A 27,192-nucleotide genomic window follows, 5' to 3' on the forward strand; every position below is an offset into this window, starting at 1 on the left:
GGAAACTGGAGCCGATCTGTCCAGTACCAAGGCTCCGAGAGGAAGAGACGGCTCCAAAAACCTTGGAGTCAACTCCAACTTCCCAAATCCAACAGGGATGCTTCAGCTCCAAGAGTCATCCTGCTTCGAGGATGTCGGAGTCTGTGCACTCAGAGCAGTATTCAGATGCAAAGACAGTGCTTTCTTCGGATCCGAACCAGACAGACTCGGAATGCTCGGATTCAAGAACTCTAAAACAACAGGTTGTATTAGAGAAGGATCTGTATTGCGTGCAGTAATAGATGATTGGATTTCCTGACCCGAAGGGATAGGAACCATGAGAACTCCCATCTGAATTTGCACAGTGAAGAATTTTCCCATCATCCTCTCCACATCTGCTTCTGTGAGACTCCTGGAGGAATGAGAAGATGCTAGGGATGGCGATCTGGAGTGCCTTTCTAAAAAGGGAGAGGGCACTCTGGATGGGACTGGATCCAGACCAGAAGAATAAGTTGTCCTTCGTAAAGGTTTCAGATCCATGGGTGTAGGATTCGCAACAGGCTTGATCGGATCCGATGAGGATTGGACTTTGAGTAATTTGGGATCCAATTTCTCTTTCTTCTTTTTAGGTTCTGAGGAAGAAGAGGCTGGAAACTCAGAAGGTTTAGACCTTTTTGTATGGTCTCTAGATTTGTGGATTAAGCCCCAGTAATGGCTTCATGGAAGGAAGTTGACAGCACGCCTTTTAAAATAAATGTATTCTTCCTGTCAGCTAGCGCTTGGGGGTTGAACCCATGACAGATACTGCAATCCTGCTGTAAATGATCTGGGCCCAAGAAATATACACAAAGATTGTGGGCAACAGATAAAGGCAACGTGTGCCAACACTTACCACACTTTTAAATCCTGTAGCACATTTTTCAGACATTTTGAAGGAAAAAATAATCATAATAACAGAAGTACCAACTAAACTTTTTTTTTTTTTTTTTACCAAAAGAGGAGGAAAAGTTAAATACCAACAATGGTAAAGAAGAACTACAATAATCTTGTAGACAGGAAAAAGTACCAACTATGGTAAGGAAAGAGGTAAACACTAAGTATAAAAGGAGTAGGGAAGGAAGGTTAGGCCAACCAAAAAGTGTATGAAAAGGACAGTAGTAACAACTTAAAAATGAAATTAAAGATTAAACATTAAAGAAACAGTCATACAGAAGGATTTTTTTGGATAAGAAATATGAAAAAAGACTTATCTCCCCTGTACACGCAAGAGCTGAAGGCAACCACGTCTAGACACAAAAGCGGCAAACGAGATCTGAGAGAAGTGCATTATGGGTAGGGAAGGAGCTTGAGAGTTTAATGGAGGTAACGAGCTTGTATAACGGCTGTCGGATTTGAGGATCAGACCCAAACCTATTAGTTAAAGAATGAATGAAAATTGACATCAGATCTATTCTTAACTGTGAACTACCTTGTAATAAGCAGCCTATACAGAATTATTCACAGAAACTCTGTACAATCATGTCAATAGCTGCAGAGAAGCTGCTGCACCTACCAGAATTAAGCTCAAAACTAACTCTAAAAACAAACCACTGCGGTGGCATCCCAGATTAAACAGGTTATATAACAGAAGGAAAAATGCATGACTAAAATCAGGAAGTGTAACTTCCATAAAGAGAAGTCTCTCATCAAAATAAACAGACAACTAAGAGGGTTAATTAAGTCCAATAAAGCCAATTTTGAGGTCAGGATAGCCTTCCATGCAAAAGATAACCATACAGCCTTCTTCACTTATGCCAGAAAACTTAATGGCGGCACACAGTAGTGTGCTGAACTGGTGGTTAATGGTGCCACATTCACTGAGCTGGACAATAATCTGCTGGCTGATTAAATTCAGTTCCAACTTTACCCCCCTCCCCACTCACCTCCAGCCACCTCCCAAGAAATTGCTTCAAACATAACCCCTCCAATTATAAATAGACAGCATGTTCTGGCTACATCAACTAAGGCCAAGAACACAGCCTCAATGGGCCCCAGTTGTGGGATGCCTCTTGAATAGACTAAAATATGACCTAGCAGGGCTGCTGGAAATACTATTTAACTACAGTCTTAAAACAGGCTTTGTGCCATAAGAATGGAGGACTGCAACAATCATCCTTCTTCATAAGGGCGGACCATCAACAGATTGCAGACCCATTAGTCTGACTAATCTTATATGCAAAGCCATGGTAAGACTTACCATGGAAATTATCAACAAAGACACAGGAGACCTTCAGACACTGGATCCATCCCGGTCTGGCTTTGTCAAATGAAGGTTATGCCTACAGAACTTGGTAGACTTCTTTGAAAAGGTCAGCAAGGCAATGGATGAGGCTAAAATGGTGCATACTGTCTAATCTGACCTTGCTAAGACATTTGACATAATACCCCACTTGAGCATTGTTAACAAATTTATGGAAGTAGGCATAAACCCCTATATAACATGCTGGAGAGCCAGTTGGCTCACAGATAGGACCCAGGAAGTTAGGACTGGTAAGACCACCTCCTCAAAGAGGCCAATCACCAGTGGAGTCCTGGAAGGCTCTGTTCTTGGGCCATTGACATCTACTTCTCAGAAGTCAAGGTCACTGTCATAGGCTTTTGGCTGGCCAAGTGCATAGCTGATTGCAAACTGGGAGCAGTCATAGAATCCCCCCAAAACACTAACATCTTACAAGAAGGTCTAACACAGACAAATGACTGGTGCCAAAGCCACTGTTTAAAACTCAATGTGAAGAAATGCACTGTAGTACCTTTTGGGAAGCTGGCCACCCTGGGAAACTACATCATCAATAAAACACCTCTAAGCATTCACCAACTAGTCAAGGATATGGAAAAACATGTAACCTGTCTTCGACCAACATATCCAAGGTAGTTAGGAAATCCTTCTATATTGCTAAACTTATAAGTAAAAGCATGGCATCTAGGTCCAGGAAAGTCAATGTATCACTATACTCGGCCCTCATCAGACCAATCATTGACTATAATGCCCTTTTCGGAATCTACCTGACCAGACACGTACAACAACTGGAACACATGCAAAGGTTCCTTACAAAATGAATACAGGACATAAACACAATATTCTATGTGGATCACCTCAAAACCTTATCTCTACACTCGGTGTCCTACAGACTACTGAGAAGTGATCTATGCCTGGCATACAAGGCATCCCTGGACCATGCTCTGATTAACCTTTTGGACATCCGCAAAACAAACAGCATCAGAACTACTGGGGCGGCATCCTCCCTGTCCTCCTCTGCCACGAGAGGACTGGCTGTCCTGAGCAGACTGGGATTGATGCGATTTTCGGAACCACATCTTCTTCTGACTCTTTTGGTTCTTGGAAAAGGACCTCTGGGGCGCAGAGAAGCGGACTCCAACGGCAGACAAAGTCTTCCCGTCTTTCTCGCTCTGGTCAAGAGTGTCACGAACGGTTTTGCCGAACAGTGCAGAACCATCAAAAGAGGCATTTGCGAATGACGCCTTAAAGGGTTCCGAGAAGTCACAGTGACGGAGCCAGGCCTGTCTCCTCATGACAAGCCCGACTCCGCCTACTCTAGCGGCTCCCTCCATAGCATGAGACAACAGCCACATAGAGGTGTTAGAAATAGAGCGGAGGGTGGCCATTCGGGAGGAGTACAGATCCTTGTCTCCCTCCGACATGGACCCTGGGGGGGAAGCAGCGTATTCCTTAATTAGATCCCGCTGCATCCGAATAACGTGTGCCATGTAGTTCAAGGCCCTCATAGAGAATGTCGCTGAACTGAAGGCCCGCTTCCCAAGACGGTCCATCGCGCGAGACTCCTTGCTCGGAGGATGAACCGTGGGGCTCTCCTGAGCCAACTCTTTCTTGGTGGCTGCAGCCACCAACATGGCATCCACAGGGGGACCTCTGCTCCAGTGTGATCTCTCTGCAGGGGGGCTCAAAATTTTGTCCGGGCGCTTGGGGATAGGCTCTATGGTGTCCGGTTCCTTCTAAGCCCTAGTGGATATGAGATCCACCAAGGGGTCGGGTGGAGGGGACACCCAAGAGGTAGATGGTCCTGCCTCAAATGCCTCAAGGAATACGGACTCATCAGAGGAAGCCTTGGGGGCAGACCACCCACCCCTGATTTTGAGCATTTCCATGATGTCTCCGAAGGAGACATCCTCGGGGGGTGACCTAGGGGAGCCTTCCCCTTCATCTAAGTCCGTATCTTCGGTGAGACTCTCAGGGGAGTCTATGTGCCTCCTTTTGCACTTTGCCTTGTGTGGAACCTCCTCGGGGGGGCTGTCCGAGGAGTCCTCACGGGCTGTATCTTGTTCCACTGGAACTCCCAGAGGCGCTGAGGTAGGCTGCCCCGAGGGCCGGATGAGGGGAGCCAGGACCAGATGAGAAGGAGTGCGGGAGGGAGCTGAAGCCAGGACCGTAGGCCTGGAAGCACTCGACAGTGCCCGCTCCACCGCAGCGAAAGCCGAGGAGGAGCCGCTCCCTGACGGATCTGAGACCCGACTCCCACTCGGATCCGAAGCGGGGATCGGACCCGGCGCCGAGAACGTCGGATCCGACGGACCAGTGTGCTCCGACCGGGACGGAGCCGAAAGTACACCGAATCCCTCGGATCCGAAGCTTGGCCCATGGCTTCGAGAGATCGGATCTGACAAACTCGAGGGAGCCGTCGGAGCCGACGTGCCCAGCACGGTCGGCTCCGACCCACCCCCGGATCCAATGTGGCTCAGCTCCGAGCGCTCCAAACCCGGAATGCGGGTCAGAGAAGGAGCAATAGGGGTGAAAAAAGGGGTCGAGCTCCCCCCCGGAGGGGGGGAGGCAAGAGCACTCCCATCTGCATCTGGGCCTGGATGAATCTCCTCATCATCCGGTCCATGTCCACATCTGACATGCTAAAGGTGGACCTCGAAGAGGCCACCGAGGCCGACCTGGAGTGCCGCTTCGATGACCTCGACGGCGACCGGGTCACCTCCTCCTCGGGTCCCGGGGAGAAACAAGGGGATCGGATCTGAGGAGGAGGAGACCGAGAAGACCTGGACGGAGAAGCCCTCTTGGCGGGCAGGGCCGATGAAGAGTCCTCGGCCCACCGCTTAAGGTGCCTCTCCCTCTGCTTCTCTTTCCTGGACTCCCTATCCTCCGGAGCCGAAGCGGGAGGTTGAGTCCCAGTTGGAGGAAGGGAGGCAGGAGTGATCGCTACCGGGGGGGTAGCGGTCCTCGAAGCACCGGAGGCCGAAGCAGAGTCTGGGGGTAAAAGGCCCACCAGAACCAGCTTCGACCTCCGATCCTTAAGTGCCCTGGGGTTGAACGCCGCGCAAATCGCGCAACCCGAAGAGAAGTGTTCAACCCCAAGGCACCTAACGCACCGAGTGTGGCCATCAGCCGGTGAAAGCTTGTGACCACACTCGGTGCATTTAGAAAAAATGGCTTTAGGGGCCTCCGACATAACTAAAGTAAGCACACTCACTAGGCCCCTACACTCAAGACACACACACACGCTACGACCTGCGGGGAGGGAGGAAAAAAAAATTTTAATTAAAATTTAAGCCAAAAATAAGAACTTTTAGCGTTAAGGGTAAACCTAACACTCACACACAACCACTCAATCAGGGAAGAAGAAAAAACTTTTTTCTCTCACAAAATCGCCAAGAGCTCTGGAATCTAGCTGTTGCTTGAAGAGTGGCAAACTAGATCTGAGGTCAGTCAGGATAGGCAGGGGATTATGGGTAAAGAGAGGAGCTAGGAGCTCGGATCTATGCTGTGGTAGAAGTTGCCGGCTCGGATCCGAGATCGGATCCGTATCCCAAAGGTTGCTGACAAATGAAGTTTCTACTTCAGATCAATGGTTCCTGACAAACTCCATCAATTCATTTCTAAAGCCTAGGAAGGGGGAAGGTGGGAAGGAACTTGAGGAAGAATGAAAATGGACAACACAGATGCATAGTTATGGTAAGTACGCAACTTATATATCTGATGATATTATTTTCATTTGTTCCTCAATGAATGGAACAGAGTTCCCAGCTAAAGTAACCTTGGGTGGACCTCATAGAAGGATATTCCAGAGTACAGCAGAACCAAATGCAGCGCTATTTCTGGAGATAATGCCCAATTTATAATAAGCTACAAAGGAATGAATTTTAGACCAAGTGGCAGCTGCACAAGTATCATCAATAGAAGCTCTGGACCAAAAAGCAGATGATGTAGCCATTGACCTAGTTGAATCAGCTCTTGGTTGTTTTCATAAGGTGAAACCTTTTAGGGAATATATATGAGAAATACATACAATTAGTTATCCATTTGGCTACTGTAGCTTTTGAGACAGGCCTACCCAATTTGTTCTTTGCAAAAGAAACAAACAACTGGTCCATCTTTCTAATTTCCTTTGTTCTATGAAGGTAGAACTGAAGTTATTTATGCACATCTATCAAATGAAGCATGTATTCTCTCCTTTGTTCTGAATGTCAGGGAAGAAAACTGGCAAACTGATGACTTGATTCATATTTGCTTCTGATGCAACTTTGGGTATGAAGGACAGATTTCTACGTAAGGCAACCCTGTCCTTATGAAAGAACAAATAAGGAGTTTTGAAGAAAGAGCCTGGAGTTCAGAGACTCGCATTGCTGAAGTTACAACTAGGAGAAGAACTGTTTTCCAAGAAAGAAATTTCAGGTCCACTTTTGTACAGGGTTCAAAGGGCAGTTGTGTTACACTCTGTAAAACCAAACTAAGATCCCAAGGTGGTATAGGGTCCTTAATAGGTGGCCTAAGTAAAAAGGTACCCTTAAGAAAAACCTTGCACAGCTTAGATGATGCCAAAGTGGAAGCATTACCTCTGACATGAAAATCCGAAATGGCAGCCAGCTGGACTTTAATAGTAGAGAAACTGGCCCCACTTTGGAAAAGAAATGTTAGAAATTCTAACACATCAGAAATTGCGCAGAGAAAGGATCCGGATTTCTCCACTCCACTGAGCCCATAAGGAAAATCTCTTCCATTTACTTGTTTAAATCATTCTTGTAGAGGATTTCTGGGATGAAAACAACATTCTTCAAACTAGACAGGAGAGCCTGGGATTTCTAGCCATCACTGGAATTGGAGGAACCATGTGGTCAATTTGAGGCTCCGAATGTCCGGATGAGTCATGTCTGATGGTTGTGAAAGAAGAGCTGGACTGGGTCCAATGTCCATGGAGAACATGTTAGATGAGATCATAGGAAGGGAAACCAAATCTGCCAAGGCTATAAGGGGGCAATGAGGATTACCTTGCTCTTCAACCAGAAAGCTTTCTGAAGAAACTTGGGAATTAAGGGTAGGGGAGGAAAAGCATACAGAAGACCGGAGGGCCAAATGTGGACAGTAGCATCTTTTGTTGACTGTCCCTGGGGAAGGATTACAGCAAAGAACCTGCAGCACTTGTTGTTGAAGGGAGAGGCAAATAGGTTGCAGCATGGTTGACCCCACTGGTGGAAGATCATGTTTGCCACTGAATGATTCAGAGACCACTAATGAGGCATCAGAATAGTCTTGCTGAGCCTGTCTGCTAGCACATTTGATTTCCCTGGAATGTGCATTGCTATAGGAAAACAGTTGGATGAGATCGCCCATTGCCAAACCCTCATTGCTTCTCGTCAAATAAGGTAAGATCTGGTCCCCCCACTCCCATTTGTTGATGTACCAAACCAATGACACACTGTCCATTTGAATAGCAATTGTTCCCAAAAGGAGGGAGCTCTGGAAGGCCTGCAACACTAGTAAGACCGCTCTCATCTCCAAGACATTTATGTGCAACTTGGTCTCTACTGGGGTCCACGTGCCTTGAACAGTCCATCTCAAGTAATGCCCCCCACCACCCGAACTAGGAGGTGTCCTTGATAAAGGGGTGCCCTGACAATTTTCATTGGATTGGATCCACCATAATAACAAATCCTTGCATATCCCATATAGTCTTATTGAAAATTGTAAAGGTTGATGAAGAATGGATCACCTTACTTGTAAAGTCAGTTGAAGGATCCTCATGTGAAAACAAGCTGTTGGTATCAATGTGATTCCAGCAGCTTTCAATCCCAAATATTTTAAGACCAGTTTGGCTGTAGGAAAAGGGTGTGACAGAACCTGATTGACAAGTAACCTTAAAGAGAGAATTCTGCTCCGCGGTAAGAATGCTTAATGATTCACTCTGTCTAGGCAAGCCCCTATAAACTCCAAGACTTGTACTGGCTGAAGTTTGGACTTTGCAAGATTCGTGGTGACACCTAGAATCATGGTGTGAGTCAACTGAAGACGATATTCTCTGGATGTTACCAAAAAATGCCTAGTTGATGTGGTGAGAAGCCAGTTGTCTTAAATAAGGAAACACACTGAATCCATGCAGTCTTAGATGAGCTGCAGCCACTAACATACATTTGATGAACACCCTGGGGGGCTGTGGTGAAACCAAAGGACAGGGCTCCGAACTGATAATGACTGACTCCTAGCTGGAAATGAAGGCATCTTCAGGATCAGCTGTGCATTTTTATGTGATGGTACACATCCTTAAGAACTACAGAGCATATTCCAGTTGTCTTTCTGGAGCAACCGTAGAACTGACTGAAGCATGACCATCCAGAATTTGGAGTTCTTTATGAATTTGTTTAGATAACCGACAACGCTCTAACAGTGGGCTCAAAAAGGGAGGATCCATCAAAAGGAGCATTGTTCAATGATGCTTTAAAGGGCTCCACAAAGTCACTCAAATGCAACCAGGAATGCCTCCTATTGCATATGCATGAACTCGCAGCTGGTGAGGAACCTACAGCTATGTGAAATATTAATCTCATAGACACATTTGATATGGATTGTAGAGTGACCAGTCAGGAAGAATAAGCTTTCATCTCCTCAGCCGACAAGGACCAGGGGTAGAGTTAGAGAGTTCCTTTAGTAAGTTTCTCTGTAATCTAGTGAAATGTGCCAGGTAATTCAGCAGTCATATAGCAAAGGACGCTCTTGCATATACTTCTTTCCCATATCTGTCCAAGGCCCTAGATTCTTTGTTAGGGGGGTGGGCAGTTGAGCTCTGTTCAGTTAGCCCCTTTTTTTGTGGCTGCCGCAACAACCATGGCATCTGGAGGAATACTCCTGGACCAGTGTTGCCTGTTTAGTGGTGCACCGAGGATCTTCTCCTGGCGTTTAGGGATGGGCTCTACAGAATCCACCTCCTTCCATGCTCAGTAGGAGACAAGGTCAACAAGCTCATCCACTGGGGGAGCAACCCAAGATGTAGATGGGCCAGACATGAAAGCTTCCAGGAACACAGATTCCTCTGAGAATGGATCTGGGAAGACCATCCATCTTTTTGGTGCAGAATCTCTAAAATGTCTCCAAATGAGATGTCTTCTGGTGGAGGTCTGGGGGACCACTCTCCTTCATCAAAATCCGTTTCTTCTGTCAATGATTCCTGAGGAGAATCTAAATGCCTCCTTTTGCACTGTTTCTTCCCAGTAATCTTCTCAGTGGGACAGTCTGGAAAAGATTTGGAAGAAAGGGGAAGCCTTGTACAGGGACTGCCTGGAAGTTCTTACAGGTTTGGTTGCCCCTGTGGAATAAGATGATGAGACTTATCAGTCAGATATGGTGGAGGGATGGGAATAGGATCTGAAGAGGTGACAGTTAAAGGGCACTCTGGATGGGAGAAAACCCTTTCCACTACCTCGAAGGCAGAAGGTCCAGGAGAAGTGGAAATCAGCCTCCCCAGAGCCAAAGCTCCCAGATCAGCCAACCTTCCACTCCCCCTAGGTTCTGCCCCGGAGAAGGAAATCAGATCTGAGCTGTCTAACTCAAGGGAAAGTGACAGCTTTGAAACCCTCAGAGTCAAATTCTTCCCCCTGGACCCAACATCGACACTTCAGCTCTGAGACCCATTCTGCTCTGAAAAACTCAGAGCCGAATGGATCAGGGAAGGGAGTCAGAGTCGAGGAAGGTAACATTCTCGGATCTGACACTTCAATTCTCAGGATCTTTGGATCCAACAGCTTGGAAACTACAGGTCGGATCGGAGAAAGAGTCACTAAAGGGTGTGAAGGTTTCAGACACACAGATCCAATGGGGGAAGCAGCCTGAAGGACTCCCATCTGGATCTCATTTCTAAGAAACTTTCTCATCATCCTATCCACATCATATTCAGAAAGACTCCGGGAAGACCTGATGAAGGAGAGTGCTGAGAGAGGACAAGAAATCCTTTTAGGAGTCTCCTGCAAGAAAAGGGACATCAATCTTGGAGAAACTGGCTTTGGAGAGAAGAGCAGAGACCGGATCCAAAGAGACCTGCTTGGACGTGTAACTGGATCCAACACTGGATCCAAAACCTTTTTGGTCTTGGTGGCAGTACGGTCCAACAAGTTCAGATCCGAGACCTTTTTTATTTTATGAAAATGACATCAGATCTGCAAATAAAACATTTCTCATACTTTCAAAATTTGTCAGGGCAAACTTTAACATATGAGCCTGACAATTAAAAATTCTGAAAATTTGAGTTGCGAAAGTTTATACTTTTTCCCATACCTATCAATAATTTTCACATCCATATCAGAAAGAGTACGGTTGGAATTAACTAAGTGCTTGCAGCAGTGAGATCAACTAAATCTACTGGGTCAGGTTTGGAAATAGTGTTTAAAAATTTAAGACTGAGGAATTTTATAAATCTGCGTATTTAGTGGCAGATGGCTGACCACCAGGAAAATTGCAGGCAGTAACACGCACGCACACACACACACACACACACACACACACACACACACACACACACACACACACACACACACACACCCTCTAAAGCAGACACAACAGCAATAATGGGTGTGGGTTCTGAAAAATCATTTTGTGACCACTGATAGCATTTTCAGAGGGATTGAGAAATCTCAGTGTTCTACTGAAATCACTGGCAAATTCTAGTTGTAGCCTCAGAGAAACAGAATTCCCCCACAGGGAGATTCTGACACTGAGTTCTAAGCTGAGTCTGAATCAGAAATCTGAGGAAAAAAACACGTATTCGTCCCTGCATCTTCCTCTTCAGATTCAGAATCTCTAAGAGGAATCCTTTCTTTTTCCAAAAATCCTATATACCCTATCTCTGCCTTTTTAGGGGCAGCCGGCTTACTATCAGGAAAATTGCAAGCAGTAACACAGACATTCCCTAAAATAAATAAAACACAAGGAATGGGTGGCTTCTGGAAAATCCTTCTGTAACAACTCAAAGTGTTTTTGGAGTGTCTGGGAAACCTCGGTATTCTCCCAGTGAAAACACTGGCACATGTTGGCAATAGTTTCATAGAAAGAGAAATGCCCACAGGTAGAATCAGACATTGAGCTCTCCTCTGAGTCTGGATCAGAAATCTGAGGAAAAACTCTCTCTCTCCCTGCATCGTCCTGTTCAGAGTCAGACTAAAAGATTCAACTTGCCTCAATTCAAAATTGGCCTGAGGCCCTTGTTCTTCTTTGCAACCAAAAAGAACCCTGAACCCGTGGAAACCCTGGTTCTGTGTCCTACCCCAGCCACTCAGGTGACACCTACTATGATAAAACCCCTGTAGTGGGGGGAACCTTTCCAAGGAGCTTCCTGAAAAGGCTGCAACGCTTTTTTAAAGAAGAGAAATATCCCCCCTTCTGGTTCCAAGAAAAAGTCCAGGAGTGGTGGTATCCCACAATCCTACTGGAAGGCCCAACGTGGAATCCCAACCTATGGAACTTAGTTAGTTAATATTTCAGCTACATTAACCCTGTTTTTCTATCAGGCAACATGCCAATAAACAAAACAACAGTATATATTAATGGTTCCAGTTTGATAATTAAATCACTAAGAATCATTATTTCAGAGGCTCTAGAAATGGTAAAACTAATATGGATAATATCTGCTCAGAAATATTTACTGTTTGCTTCACTGATAACTCCATTAACGTAGATTTCTTTAATAAGTCAGAATTTCATTTGTTCAAAATCTATATTGAAAAACTTGACAATGTCAAAAATTAACACATTAGCAGTGAATAATATGAACATACATGCCTTCTTAATACATTAAACAGAGCTCAGGACTTAATCACTATGTTATCCCATTTGAATATTAAATTCAATTAATGAGATTTTAGAGCTGCTTTACATTATGCAAGAATACCATATCAAGTCAGCATCACAGACTTACCCGGTAACATTTGCAGGAAGAGCAGCATGTAGAGCTAGAAATGTCATGACCTGTACCCGAATCCATATGTGCTGAAGATGACCAACACTGAAGAGCTATACAGAAAAAAAGTCCAGCTTAGTGACAATGGACAAAGCATTTACAGCATAGAGTCATGCCCTAGGCACGCCAAAACAATAGAATAACACATAATAAGAAGTTATGTACCTACCATAATGTTCCATGTTAGTTATCTTCTTCTTCTCGCCTTCTTTCTTGTTGGATGGGTTCGGAGCCGATCCTCGGCTCCGACTCGGCCTTCTACTAAAGCTTGAGAGCTATTTACTGGCTCGAGGCCTCCCCATATCCCAAAATGCTTGGCGCTAGATACCTAGATCTTGTTTGGCAGAGCTAACACCATAGAAAAAAAATTCAAGGAACCTGTCCAAACTACAAGGTTTACCTACAGTACTAAAACAGAGAAGGACATAACCAGATAAGACTCAGCCAGAGGAAGAAGGCCTCAAAAAGGGACTCTTCTCTGTCTGTCCAGGCTAGGGGGATGGAGGGTGGGACGCAAGAAAGAAGGCGAGAAGAAGACAACTAACATGGAACGTTATGGTAGGTACATAACTTTTTAATGTTAAGTTGTCTATCTCGCCTTCATTCTTGCTGGATGGGACAGCGTCCCTAGCACCTTAGTCCTGGGTGGCTCATCGGAACAGACTCTTGAGCACTGTGGAACCAAAATCAGCTTGACTCCTAGAGGCCATATCCAACTTATAATGTGAAATGAACGTATGAGGAGTGGCCCATGTGGCTGCAGCACAAATAGATTCCATTGGTAGTCTTGCTTGAAAAGCTACCAAAGTAGCTAACGCTCTGGTGGAATGAGCTTTTGGTTTTGTAGGGAGTTCTTTATGTCTCAGATGATAAATCAAAGTAATAATAGAGGCCAAACACCTGGATAAGGTTACTTTAGAAACTGGCAGGCCCTGTTTGCCCTCAGCATAGGACAGGAAGAGTTGGTCCGATTTTCTTGTTTGCTTAGTCCTATCCAAATAAAAACGTAATTGCCTATGAACATCCAATTGGTGTAACTTTTGTTCAGCTTTGTTCGAATAGTTAGGAAAAAAGACACGTAGATCAATAGCCTGATTCAGGCTTGTTTTGGAAGGTATCTTGGGCAGAAAAGAAGGATTAGTCCTGAGTGAAACTCTATCCTTGTGAAAAACAAGATAAGGAGGGCGAATACAGAGGGCTTGAAGTTCCGAAACTCTCCTAGCTGAGGTGATGGCTACTAAAAAGAGAGTCTTCCAGGAGAGTAATTTTAAGGAACAGGAGGCCGCAGGTTCAAAAGGAGGGAGAATCAAGGAAGCTAATATCAGGTTTAAATCCCATGGAGGCGGGGGATCTCTGACCGGGAGCCTAAGTAAAATAGTCCCTTTAAGAAAGGCCTTGCAAAGTTTGTGGGACATGATGCTGGTTTCTGACAGGCCAGCGTGGAAATTTGCGATAGCAGCCAACTGGACCGTAATGGTGGCAGACGAGGAACCAGCTCAAAAAGTTCTGCTAAAAAATCTAGAACGTGATGGACAGGGGCTGTAAAGGGGTCTATATTTTTAGCCTCTGCCCAGAAAGAGAAACGTTTCCACTTACTAGCATAAGTCTTCCTGGTAGTAGATTTGTGCGAAGAAAGGATGATTTCACGCACCGGCTGAGAAATATGTGGAAGCCTGGCTAAGGTTGGAAGTGGAGCAACCAAGCTGTGAGGTTGAGAGACTGAAGGGATTGGTGCAGCCTACCCGACTTGATGGACCAAGAGGTCTGGCACTGGGACCAGATTCCAAGGCTGCTCCAGCAGGTGATGATGCAGGAATGGGAACCAAATTTGTCGAGGCCAGTAAGGTGCAATGAGGATCATCCTGGATCCCAATGTGGTCGCCTTCTGAATTAGTTTGGGAATTAGGGGAAAAGGTGGGAATGCATACAGAAGACCCCGGGGCCAATCGTGAACTAGAGCGTCTCTGGGGGAGTGGCCAGGGAGGGGGAAGAGAGTGAAGAAATCGCCACACTTGCTGTTGAGAGGAGTTGCGAAAAGGTCGCAGCAAGGTTGACCCCATCTGCGGAACATTTTGTCTGCTACTGACTGATTGAGAGACCACTCGTGAGGCATGAGAATAGCTCTGCTTAGCCTGTCCGCTATGACGTTGGACTTCCCAGGGAAGTGCGTTGCTATCAGAAACCGTTGAGAGGAGATCGCCCACTGCCAGAGTCTGAGTGCTTCTCGACATAAGGGATAGGACTTGGTTCCGCCCTGCTTGTTGATGTACCACACTACAGACATATTGTCTGTTTGAATTGCAATAGTCCCAGTGGGTAGAGAGTCCTGAAGAGCTTGCAAAGCTAAAAGCACCGCTCTCATCTCCAAGACGTTTATGTGCAGGTGGTACTCTAGAGGTTGCCAAGTGCCCTGGACAGTCCTGCCCTGAAAATGCCCCCCCCACCCAATCAGGGAGGCATCCGTGGTCACCATGGCAACAGGAGGAGGAAGAACAAACGGTCTGCCTTGAAGTACTAGAGGGGAGACCATCCACCAAGCCAGGTGGTCTTTGCATGATTGAGTGATTATTATGTTGTGAGACATTGGAAGTTGTTGAAAAGACCATTGGGTAAAAAGCATCCACTGAAGAATCCGCATGTGAAAACGAGCCAGGGGAAATAATGTGATCACTGCTGCCATGAGACCCAAAGTTTTCAGTACAAATCTGGCCTAAATCCTCTTGCACTGTAGTAAGACCTGCACATGTCGGCGAATGTCTGATACTCTGTCTAAAGGAAGTTTTGCAGACAGCTCTTTTGTATTTAATCTTGCGTCTATAAAGGTTATAGACTGACAAGGCGACAATGCAGACTTTTCGAAATTTATTGAGATACCTAGCTCGGAGCAAGTTTGGATGGTATAATCCCTGGCTCGCAGTAGCTGATGCCTGGTGGAAGCAGTAAGGAGCCAGTCGTCTATATATGGAAACACCTGGAATCCTCGCCGTCTCAGGTGAGCCGTAACCACTGCCATGCATTTGATGAACACCCTCGGGGCTGTGGTGAGACCAAAGGCCAGGGCTCTGAATTGATAGTGACTGGCTCCCAGCCGGAAGAAGAGAAAACGTCTGGAGCGTCTGTCCATTTTGATATGGTAGTACGCATCCTGAAGGTCTATGGAGCACATCCAATTGTCCTGACCCAAAAAGGGTAGAATGGACTGAAGCGTGACCATCCGGAACTTCATTCTTTGAACAGATTTGTTTAACCTGCTGAGATCCAAAATGGGTCTCCAGTCCCCTGTCTTTTTTGGTACCAAAAAGAACTTGGAGTAAATCCCGGATCCTTGCTGGTCTGCTGGGACTGGCTGGATGGCCCTTTTTTTTAGCAGTTTTGAAATTTCTAGCACTGCTTGTTCCCTTAGACCGGGTGGAACATCTGGAAGGGACCTGGTTGTTTGTACAGGGGTGTGGACAAAGGGGATTTTGTAACCCTCGGATATGATGGACCGTACCCATTTGTCTTGTGTGAGGAGTTGCCAGGCTTCTGGGTACAGTGACAGTCTTCCCCCAACTGCCTCCGAAAGTGGACAGTCGGGCAGCCCCTCAGGGGTGCTGAAAGGGTTTGTCAGAGAAAGACTCTGCTACCCTGATTTTACGGACCCCCTCTGCCCCTCGGGTGGCGTCTATTATTATTCCCTCCTCTGCCCCTGGAGGGAAACTCACCACGTTTGTCAGGCACGACTCCCTGGGGTTTCCGAAACCACATTTTTCCACTCTTCTGACCTTTAGGGTATGGTCTAGAGGGAGTAGAAAAACTGGCTCCCACAACAGAGAGAGTCTTTCCTTCCTGCTCACACCTGGTAAGGGTATCCTTCACCTGTGGTCCAAACAGAGCCGAACCACTGAATTGGTGAAGGACACCTTAAAGGGGTCAGCAAAGTTACATAACCGCATTCAGGCATGTCTTCTCAAAGCCACGCCTGTACCTGCGGCCCTACTCGTCCCATCGACTGCATAAGAAATGAGCCGCATGGAGGAGTTGATGATAGAGTTAAGGGTCGCCAGCTGGGAGTTAATCTTATCCTGAGCCCCCGCAGCTGATGGATCCTGAAGAGTATCACCCAGTTCCTTGAGAAGATCCCTTTGAAGGCGGGTGAAATGGCACAGATAATTCAGTGACCACATGGAAAAAGTCGCTGAAGAAAACATCTGCTTCCTGTACCTGTCCATTGTCCTAGACTCTTTATTAGGTGAATGGACAGGCACCGAAGGGTCAGTCAACTCCTTCTTAGTGGCTAATGCCACCACCATGGCATCAACAGGGACACCTTTTGTCAGAAATTGTTTGTCGGGAGGGGCTGTAATGAACTTAGTGGGCCTGCGGGGAGTTGGTTCCACTGTGTCCGGGGCTGACCATGCCCTTCTAGCCACCACTTCCATGAGCAAGTCGAAGGGTGGGGACACCCAGGAGGTGGAAGGGTGAGAACCAAACGCGTCCAGGTACACCGACTCGTCCTCGGAAGGGTTAAGGGCAGTCCAGTTCCCCCTCTACTTAAGGATCTCTAGGATATCTGAAAAAGAGACATCCTCAGAGGGGGATCTTGGGAACCCTTCTGAATCCTCCAAGTCGGTATCAGACGTGACTGACTCGGGGGAGTCAACATGTTTCCTCTTACATTTTCTCTTCCGAGGGGGCTCCGCTGAATGATCAGGGGAGGCCTCGGAAGAGGAAGATAGCCCAATGGGGGCAGCCTGGAGCGTCTGTTCTCCACGCTTGGGGTCAGGAGGGTGGCCAGAGACCGATGCAGGCAGCATGGGGAAGGAGCCAAAGGGGCCGATCAAGGAGCCGACTCAGGAGTCAGCACGCTCCTCATGACCTCGAAGGCGCCCCTGTCAGGCAGAGCAGAGGGTCCCTGCTCCGAAGAGACGTGAACCCCTCCCGGCACCAAGAGGGAAGGCTCAGAGGCCGATGTCGGGGCTGAGCTCACCTGCGCCGAAGCCCCGAGAGGGAGAACGGGGTCGGACAAGGGTCCGATGCCACTCGCCCCATCGAAGCTGACGAGGGAGTCCCGGCGCCCAGATCCCTCCAAGGAAGGAACCAATGAAGAGATCGGAGCTGAAGGAGCCGAAAGGTGTGGTATCGGCTCCGACATTTCCAAGATTCGAGCCCCAACCAGCTCCGGCTCCGAACACAAAAGGGGAGTCGGAGGAGGAACTGCTGAAGACACCGGGACAGCCACAGTCTGTTGAGAAGGGCTGGTTAACATCTTGGCCAGGGCCTGTGATTTAAGTAGTCTACTGACCACCCTCTCCAAGTCATGGTCGGATAACCTGGAAGACCGAGAGGAGTGGGACCTATGGCTTCATTCCGAATGAAGCAACGGTGACCTCGGAGCTGAGCGAACCGATTCTAGGGAAGGGGACCTAGAACGTTTTCGGCCCAATGACGGTTCCGACAGTAAAGTCGGAGCCGATTGAGGTCTAGAGGTGTCGGCTCCAGCCGGAGCCGAAGAGGAGGCAGATGCTCCGCCCGGCGACGGCTCCGAACTGGGAGCCAACGGCTTGGCGGGCTTTGAGGATTTCCCCGACTGAGGCTTCGCCAGGGATCCCTCTGGCTTGAGAAGGCCTCTCAAAATAAGCTTGTTCCTACGCTCCTGCAGGACTCTCGGGCTGAAGGCATGACAGACCGAGCAGGAGTCCTGCAGGTGTAGGGAACCCAAGCAATAAACGCAAGAAGTGTGACCTTCTGTCAGAGACATCTTCTGACAGCACGAGTCACACTTCTTGAAGCCTGAAACTTTGGTATCCTTTTACATACTGGCCCGGGGATACCAAAGAGAGAAAACTCACACTAGTGCTTAAACAAGGCATACAGACACACTCACATGCCCGCACTAGATAAACTAACAATAATAAGCAGAAAAAACTATCACTATCACCCACACTTAATAATAATAACAACAACCTCAATAAAAATATACAAAAAACTAGAAGGCTAAACACTACTCCTATAGGTACAACAAGGGGGGGTTAGCCACTAATAGAGAAGAAACAAGGGGGGGTAGAAACTCTCTAAAAGAAAACGAGTTTCCTAAGTGGGACAAACTAGGGGATACACAGTATAACTATACTACAAGGTAAAGATAATCCATCTCTAAGAAAAAATACAGTTAAATATTAGCTGAAAATAGAAAAAAAGGATTAATACGACCTGAACCAGTAAAAATGCAACTTTGTAGCTGAAGCGGCAAACGAGATCTGAGTATCTAGTGCCAAGCATTGTGGGATATGGGGAGGCCTCCAGCCAGTAAATAGCTCTCGAGCTTTAGTAGAAGGCCGAGTCGGAGCCGAGGATTGGCTCCGAACCCATCCAGCAAGAATGAAGGCGAGATAGACAACTTAACATCATGTGTTATAAAATAGGCATAAAAATCCATGAAGATTACTACCGGAGGACTTCAGAATCTAAGGTAACTTCTTACTATAGTCAAATTCCTCATTATAAATAGCGAAAATATACACTTACGTCATAAACCTCAAAAGTGCTTGTACTTCATGTAAAATACTCACCCCACACAAACACACATGCACACACACACACACACACACACACACACACACACACACACACTCATGCATATAAATATCTACCTATATATCTATCTATAATATATATATATATATATATATATATATATATATATATATATATATATATTTATATATTTATATACACACACACATATATTATATATATATATATATATATATATATATATATATATATATATAAACACACGTACACACATTATAATGATATATGTATATGTGTGTCTTTGTGTGAGATATATATATATATATATATATCTATATATATATATATATATATATATATATATATATATATATATATATATATATATATATATATATTTATAGACACACACACACACACACACACATATATATCGATATCTATATCTATATCTATCTATATATATATATATATATATATATATATATATATATATATATATATATGGGTCCACTGCTTAATTTTGAAATACCACAATCTCAAGATTCAAAAAATCGAGTCCACAATTTTGAGGTTGTGAAATCTCGAAACTAAGAAGTGAACCATGTTTTTGCAGGGACGCAAGCCCCCTGCACCCCAATACCTCTTGCAACTTAAATATACTTACTCCTGGATCGCGCTACAGTGAAGAGAATGCTAATACACATCGGTATAAAGTGCAGAATGGGAACATTACTGTTCTCTTCACTGTAGCGTGATCTTGGAGTTAGTATAATTAAGTTGCAGGGGGAGTGGAGGTGCAGGGGGGCTTGACCCCTGCAAAAACATGGTTTTACTTGTTTTCTTTCTTTTTTTTGTTTACTACTTAGTTTCGAGATTTCACAATCTCGAGATTCAGGCCTTGAGTTTATGAATCGCGAGACTGTGATATTTCGAAATTATGTAGTGGGCCCATATATATATATATATATATATATATATATATATATATATAAGTTTACTATCAAAATGTTGAAGTAACATTCGACGAACACAAGAATGTCGAACTGCGGTTAGACGATTTCTGTGTTGCCGAACATTACTTCAGCTAGACAGTTTGTATCAGTGAATGCCACTGTGCATTCGCTGATATGAACCTCGATGTTATGGGTACAGGTCGCTGTACAGTGCAGACTGGGAAATACATCCCTTTCTTCACTGTAGTGCGATCTCGGAATTGGAATATATATTTAGCAGGGGGTGTGGGGGCTTGCCCCCTGCAAAACAGTGAATTTGCAGAGTAGTAGCTAGACTTCTTAGCTCCTGTGCAGACATCATGTTCACTATTTGATCTAAATTTCGAAACTGCTGAATTCGTTTATCAGATTCGACATTCAGACCTAATTAGTATGCATGGATTCGGCTTTATGGTTGGACATTACAAACGGAATTTGTTTTTAACGTCAACATTTTGACAGTAAACACATGCATATGTATATGTATATGTATGTATATATATATATATATATATATATATATATATATATATATATATACCCTCACACACACACACACACACACACGCACACGCACACGCACACACAATGTATATAATATGGATGGCTGGCTGACTACTACTGCTTGAATACATCCATTGTTGACATGGAAAACGTCTACACCAAAACAGTGAAAACACTGAAGCTGACACAGCATTACACATCCACCAAGAAACTGTCTCAGCACATGCAAAATTTAAAATTAAAAAAAAATTAATAAAACTATTGTGTTTTGCAGGAGGTAAGCCCCCTGCATCCATATACCCTTTTCTAGCTATATATACTAACTCAGAGATTCCACAAAGACAGGGCAAGACCATTTTTCCCCGTCCTGGGAATTGTGTAATCTTGAATACCTGTTGACCAACTACTTACTTGATCATAAACAGTCAACTAAACCACCTTCAACCAAGCACAAACGTAACCATTAGTAGGGAAACCAGATATCTATGGATGTAGGATACTGGATCAAATGACCAGCTACACCAGCACCCATATACTCAATGTAAGAATGTCGAAACAACAAAGATTGACGTGTTTTGCATATTCTCTTGGAATTACCCCAGAGCACACTAAAATGCCAGTGTTTATGCAGGTAAGCAAGCCTCCTGCTGATTATATACACAAACTCCAAGATTGCACAGTCCCTGGGGAAAGTGAATATTTCCCTATCTGGGGATTGTCGATCCCCCACACTTGTCAACCATCTGTCTGCATCAACCAAATGGTGTCAACATAATTCTATATTTGCTCAAGTGTCTGCAATATATAACATTTATTCATTATTAGTTTTTTCGTTTGTTTACTGGGAAAGTCCTACCAGAGATGACCCCTTTTCACTGCAGGCATAGTGAGAAAGCTTCCAACAGTTTTACAAACATTTATTAACAGCACTGACTCACAAAATTTTGATTATTGTGTATTTAACAAAAGCAGTTAAAGATTAGTAATTGTGTAATTTTTACACTGCTACAAAAAGAGATAAACAGAGACATTAAACAATATCAATTATGAAAATAGACAGCTGCAGGTGTACGGAAATGGGAAAGAAATTAGAATATCTAATCTAGTGAAGATTAGTAGCAGAAGCAATTAGTCTGAAAATATTTTAGTACTCATGGAGAAAAGATCTTGACTGCTAGTGTTATGATAGTGTATAAAGACAGAAGACGTTCAGAACAGAAACTGAGAGCAAGTAAGATTGAGAAGAATTGAATAGGTGATTATCCTGGAGCCTGAGGTGAATGGTTGTCTGTCCAGATGTTAGTTGGGAGAGGAGGAGTTACAATGGGTGGTGAAGGGAAGCTAGGAGATGGAAAAGCATACAGTACAGTGAGATGAACAGATCCATTGGCAAACAGATATGATTTTAATTTAGCTTTGTACAGTTGAGGATTATTTGACTCATTAATTGTTAATGGAAGAGAATTACAGAGTTTGGCCACTGTGCAAGAGTAGAAAGCTTTGCTGTTAAGAGTTGCTAGGTGAGGATACAGAGACTAAGGATCTTTCTAGCGATCTAAGCGACCTAAATGAAGAATACCTGGTCATGAGAAACTCAAAGGTTGGGCGTGTTTCAAATAATGAAGAATGTTATGAGCTTGTTTAATGTGGATTCATTTGAGAAACTTGAGGAACTTAAGTCAATTCAGTTGCTTAATTGAGTCACAGTGGTGAGGTCTGGTAGAACAGCTGGTAGCACATTTGGCAATTTTTCTGTAAGTCTGCTCTAGTGTGGAGAGTAGTGTTAAAAAGAAGTTATATACTCACCATAACGTTCCATCTGAGTTGTTACTCTTCATTTGTCTTCAACCTGTGGGTACTCGGATCCGACTGTATTGGACTCGGCCACATTTCCAGCATCTGATCCAAGCTCCAAGTTCTTCCTCTACCCATAATGCCCCTGTCCTCCTCCTCCCTTTAGATCGAGTTTGCTGCTAACCATACCATCCCAACCTGACCAAAGGCCTTACTCCATAACCATAGATCTCCAGAGATATGAGGACAATAACAAAAGAATGCTAAGGTGGTGACTATACCTCTTCTATCCAGACTACCACGCAGCCACAAAAGACAGGGGGAAGGAGGGAGGGATGGTTAAGACAAATGAAGAGCAACAACTCAGATGGAATGTTATGGTGAGTACATAACTTCTTTATCTGAAGTTGTCTTAATTTGTCCATCCTGTGGGAAGGAGTCCCTGGCTACCAGCACACCTGGGAGGCCCTCATGGAAGGATATTCCGGAGCATGGTGGAGCCAAAGGATGCCATGTTCCTGGATAGAATGTCCAAGTTATAGTGTGAAATGAAAGTATGCGAAGATGCCCAAGTGGCTGCAGAGCAAATATCATCCAGAGAAACTCTGGACCATAAGGCAGCTGAAGTAGCCATAGATCTAGTTGAATGTGCCTTAACATGCTCTGGCGGGGGCAAATATCTAGCTGAATATGCCAGGACAATACACTGGAAATCCAACGAGCAATGGTAACTTTTGCTACAGGTTTCCCTAGAAAGGGCTTAGAATAAGAAACAAAGAGTTGGTCAGATTTATGAAAAGACTTAGTCCTGTGCAAATAAAAATGTAACGGACGATGAACATCCAACAAATGCAGTTTGAACTCTCCCTCACTCTGAAAATTGGGAAAGAAAACAGGGAGATTAATAACCTGATTTATGTTTGATTCCAAAGACACCTTGATAAGGAAAGAGGGATTAGTAAGTAAAGACACCCTGTCTTTATGAAAGATCATATTTGGAGGTTTGATTGACAATGCCTGAAGTTCCAAAATCCTTTTGGCTGATGTAATGGCAATCAGGAAAGACGTTTTCCAAGACAAGAACTGTAAATCTACTGAAACTGCTGGTTCAACAGGGGAAAAGACAAGAGCTTGAGAACCAGCGTAAGATCCCAAGGAGGCACTGGGTCCTTAACTGGTGGCAGAAGCAAAAAGGTACCCGTCAAAAAGGCCTAACAAAGCTTAGAAGAAGCTAGAGAAGCCATGTTGTTGCCTACATGAAAATTAGATATAGCTGCCAGTTGGACCTTGACCGTGGAAGAACTGGGGCCTCAGTGAAAAATGTTTGCCAAAAATTTGAGAACCATCAGAACTGGAGCAGTAAAAGGATCTAGATCACATTGAGAGGTCCAGATAGCAAAACGCTTTCACTTGATGGAATAAATCTTCCTAGTGGAAGACTTATGAGCCGCAACTAATATCTTTTTGACTGGTGAGGATAATCTGGGAGTCCTGGCTATGATGGGAAATGGAGCAGCCAAACGGTGAGCTTCAGACTGACCAGATCTGGGTGAGGTATCCCTAAGGGATGAAAGATGAGGTCCACCGGATGTAATATGCACGGAGGACACACCACATGAGACTATAGAGAGGGGAACCAGACTTGGTGATGCCAGAATGGGGCAATGAGGATGACTGAGTTCCTTAGCCTGCGAGTGTTCTGAAGGAATTTCAGGATCAGGGAGAGAGGAGGGTAAGCATACAAAAAAACGGAGGGCCAAGCATGAATCAAAGCATCTTTGGGGGCTTCCCCCTGTGAGGGATTCAGAGCATAAAACTCCCTGCACTTCACATTGGAAGGAGAGGCGAAGAGATTGCAGCAAGGCTGACCCCACTTGAGAAAAATCTTTTTCACTACAGAAGGATTCACAGACCACTAGTGAAGCATCAGAATAGACCTGCTGAGTCTGTCTGCTAGAATTATGGACCTCCCCGGAATATGCGTTGCCACCATAAAATGGCTAGTGGAGATCGCCCACTCCCACACTCTCATGGCCTCGCAACACAGGGGATAAGACTTGGTTCCCCCTCTGTTTGTTGGTACCAAACAACCGACATGTTGTCCGTCTGGATAGCAATCGTCCCAAGAGGAAGATGGGCATGGGGAGCTTGCAATGCTAGGAGCACTGCCCTCATCTCCGGGACGTTGATATGCAATTGAGTCTAATGGGGGGACCACATGCCTTGGACTCTCCTTCCCAAACTATGCCTACCCCACCCGAGTGGGGAGGCGTCCGTAGTCACAGTGGACAAGGGGGCCGGCAGAATAAAGGGACGACCCCGAAGAATATTTAGGGAATGAATCCATAATAGAAGGGAATCCCTGCATGCTCAAGATACACAAATCTGATGAGACAACGGAAGATCTAGCAATGACCACTGAACCCCCAGAGTCCATTGCAGCACCCTGATGTGTAATTGAGCCATAGGCACGAGGGTGATCATGGCCGCCATGGACTCCAATGCCCATAAGACCAATTCTGCCGTCGGTAACTGGTCTTGAAGAATGCACACGACATGAAGTTTCAAGGACTGAATTCTGTCTGAGGTTAGAAAATTCTTGGTCTGAGTAGTGTCCAACCGAGCTCCAATGAAATCTAGAACTTGAACTGGAGTCAGTAGGGTTTTTGTTGAGAGTGATGGTAATGCCCAACTGGTGAGTTATTTGAAGAAGGGAATCCCTTGCTTGGCAGAGTCGATGCCTGGAAGGAGCAGAAAGGAGCCAATCATCCAGGTAAGGGAAGAACTGGAAGCCCTGCAGACGCAGGTGAGCCACTACCAATGCCATCACTTTGGTGAACATTCTGGGGGCTGTGGTGAGATCAAAGGGGAGCACTCTGAACTGATAATGAATGACTCCCAGCCGGAAGGGGAGGAATCTCCAAGAGCACCTGTCCATCTTGATGTGGTAGTATAAGACCTAGAGATCGACCATCTAGTCATTCTCCTGCAGGAAGAGCAGGATAGACTGAAGAGTGACATCCGGAATTTTGTCTTGGCAACTGACAGATTTAAGGTGGAAAAATCCAGAATGGGTCTCAAGTCCCCAATTTTCTTTGGCACTAAAAAGAATTTGGAATAGATGCCTAATCTGGACTGGTCTAGTGGGATGGCTGGATGACTCGCTTTTCAAGCAGCTTTGCAATTTCCATTGCTGCCTTCTTCCTTTGTGCGGGTGGAACGTCCAGGAGGTGTTTGGGCGGGAGAGGTGGTTGAATGAAGGGGATTGAATAGCCTCTGGATATGACCTGCAACACCCAACGATCATCTGAGATTGACTCCTAGGCTGTTGGGGTGTAGCGAGTCCTGAGCATCCTGGGGGTAGCTCTAAGATTTACAGAACCACATCTTATTTGCCCCCCGCTGATTCCTTGAAAAGGTTCGTTGAGGGGTGGCGAAGTGGAATCCGATGGCAGACAGAGTCTTCCCATCTTTCTTGTCCTGGACAAGAGTGTCGTGTACCGACTTTCCAAAGAGGGTTTAACCGTCGTAGGGGGCTTTAGTAAAAGACGCCTTAAAGGGCTCCAAGAAAGCACAAAGCCGGAGCCAGGCCTGACGCCTAATAGCAACGCCCATCCCAGTAGCTCTAGTGGCACCCTCAGTAGTGTGAAAGAGACGCCGCATAGAGGTGTAGGAATTGACAGGAAGGTGGCCATACAAGAGGAGAAAACCTTCTCTTCCTCCACCGACATGGATCCTGGCATAGACTCAGTGATCTCCTTGACTAGGTCTCGCTGGAGTCTAATTACAGGTGCCATATATAGTCCAGCACAAGTACTGAAAATGTGGCTGAAGCGTACACCCACTTTCCAAAGTGGTCCATCGTCCTGGACTCTTGGTCTGGTGGATGGACAGTGGCACTCTCTTGCGCTAGCTCCTTCTTAGTGGCCACTGCCACTACCCATGGCATTGACGGGGGATCCCTAGGTCCAGCAGGTCCTATATGAGGGAGCACTCAATATCTTGTCAGGGTGTTTGGGGATTGGCTCCACCGTGTCGGGCTCCTTCCATGCCCGAGATGTAATTAGATCCACTAGTGGATCCGTGAGAGGCGACACCCAGGATGTAGAGGGTCCTGCGCCATTGCCTCCAGGAACACCGACTCATCCGGGTTGGGTTTCTGGGTAGAACACCCCCCCTCGCTGACAAAGGATCTCCATGATGTCTTCGAAGGAGACATCCTCGGGGGGTAACCAGGGGGGAACCCTCCCCTACCTCAAAATTGGTGTACTCTGTGAAGGAATCCGGCGGGGAGTCAATGTGCCTCCTTTTACACGTATGTTTTCGAGGCACCTCCATAGGGCAAGTCTCTTGGGAGGACTTGAAAACGTCTGGCTGCTCCCGTGCAGGAGCTCCCTGGGGTGAAGAGGTGGCAGGCTGTCCCTGAGGTAACAGGATGGCGGAATCCACACCAGAAATAGAGGGAGCCAGGGCAGACTCCAAAGACAAGATCGTCAAGGGTCTTGATGGAATCGAGAGAACCCTCTCCACCACATCAAAGGAAGAAGAATGAACCTCCTGAAAAGGGGCTACAGATGGGTCCACAACCCTCTGCACCAATGGGGGAGCCAGAGATGAACCTCCAGGCGCTGAGACTCTGATTGGAAGGCTCTGCTCAGAAAAACTCGGAGCCAAAACCATCCCCTTGGATCCGGCTCCAAGGCTACAGCTCCAACAGCCAGACAGATCTGAACTTGTTGGATCAGACACGCCCCAGGTAACGGCCGGCATCGAGGTACCAGGTACCATTGGTGCTGACCCCTCAACATTGAGTGTCCTCGGATCTGGGAACTCCGAAACCAGGGGTTGGACCAGAGAAGGAGTAATAGGAATGAAGCTGGACTACATGCCCCCTGCTCCAGAGGGAAAGGGGGCAGGCAAGACCCCCATCTGTATCTGGATGAATCTCTGCTTCATCCTGTCCACCTCGGCTTCAGAAAGACTACAGGTGGATCTGGATGAGAAGGCCACTGACACCGGCCTAGAGGGGCGGTTGAGTGACGCCGAGGCTGGGGAGCGGCTCCAAAGCACCTCCGTCTCCAGAAGAAGCAAGGGAAACGGAGCCAGGGAGACTCCATTCTTGGTGCCGAACTGATTTGGGCTGGGGGACCTGCAGAGGATGAGAGGTC

General features: G+C 45.9%; 1 protein-coding gene across 1 annotated transcript in view; it reads right to left on the bottom strand.

Annotated features, from left to right (window-relative positions):
• HSF5 (heat shock transcription factor 5) overlaps positions 1-27,192 on the bottom strand; it is a 397,618-nt gene that overhangs the window by 10,324 nt on the left and 360,102 nt on the right. The window contains exon 3 of the mRNA XM_044054857.1: positions 12,174-12,268. Within this exon, the coding sequence (XP_043910792.1) occupies positions 12,174-12,268 (95 nt within the window). The remainder of the gene's footprint in view (positions 1-12,173; positions 12,269-27,192) is intronic.

Source organism: Protopterus annectens, chromosome 13.part0, assembly GCF_019279795.1.
Source record: "Protopterus annectens isolate FY-2018-M chromosome 13.part0, PAN1.0, whole genome shotgun sequence".
In the NCBI taxonomy this organism is placed as follows: Eukaryota; Metazoa; Chordata; order Ceratodontiformes; family Protopteridae; genus Protopterus; species Protopterus annectens.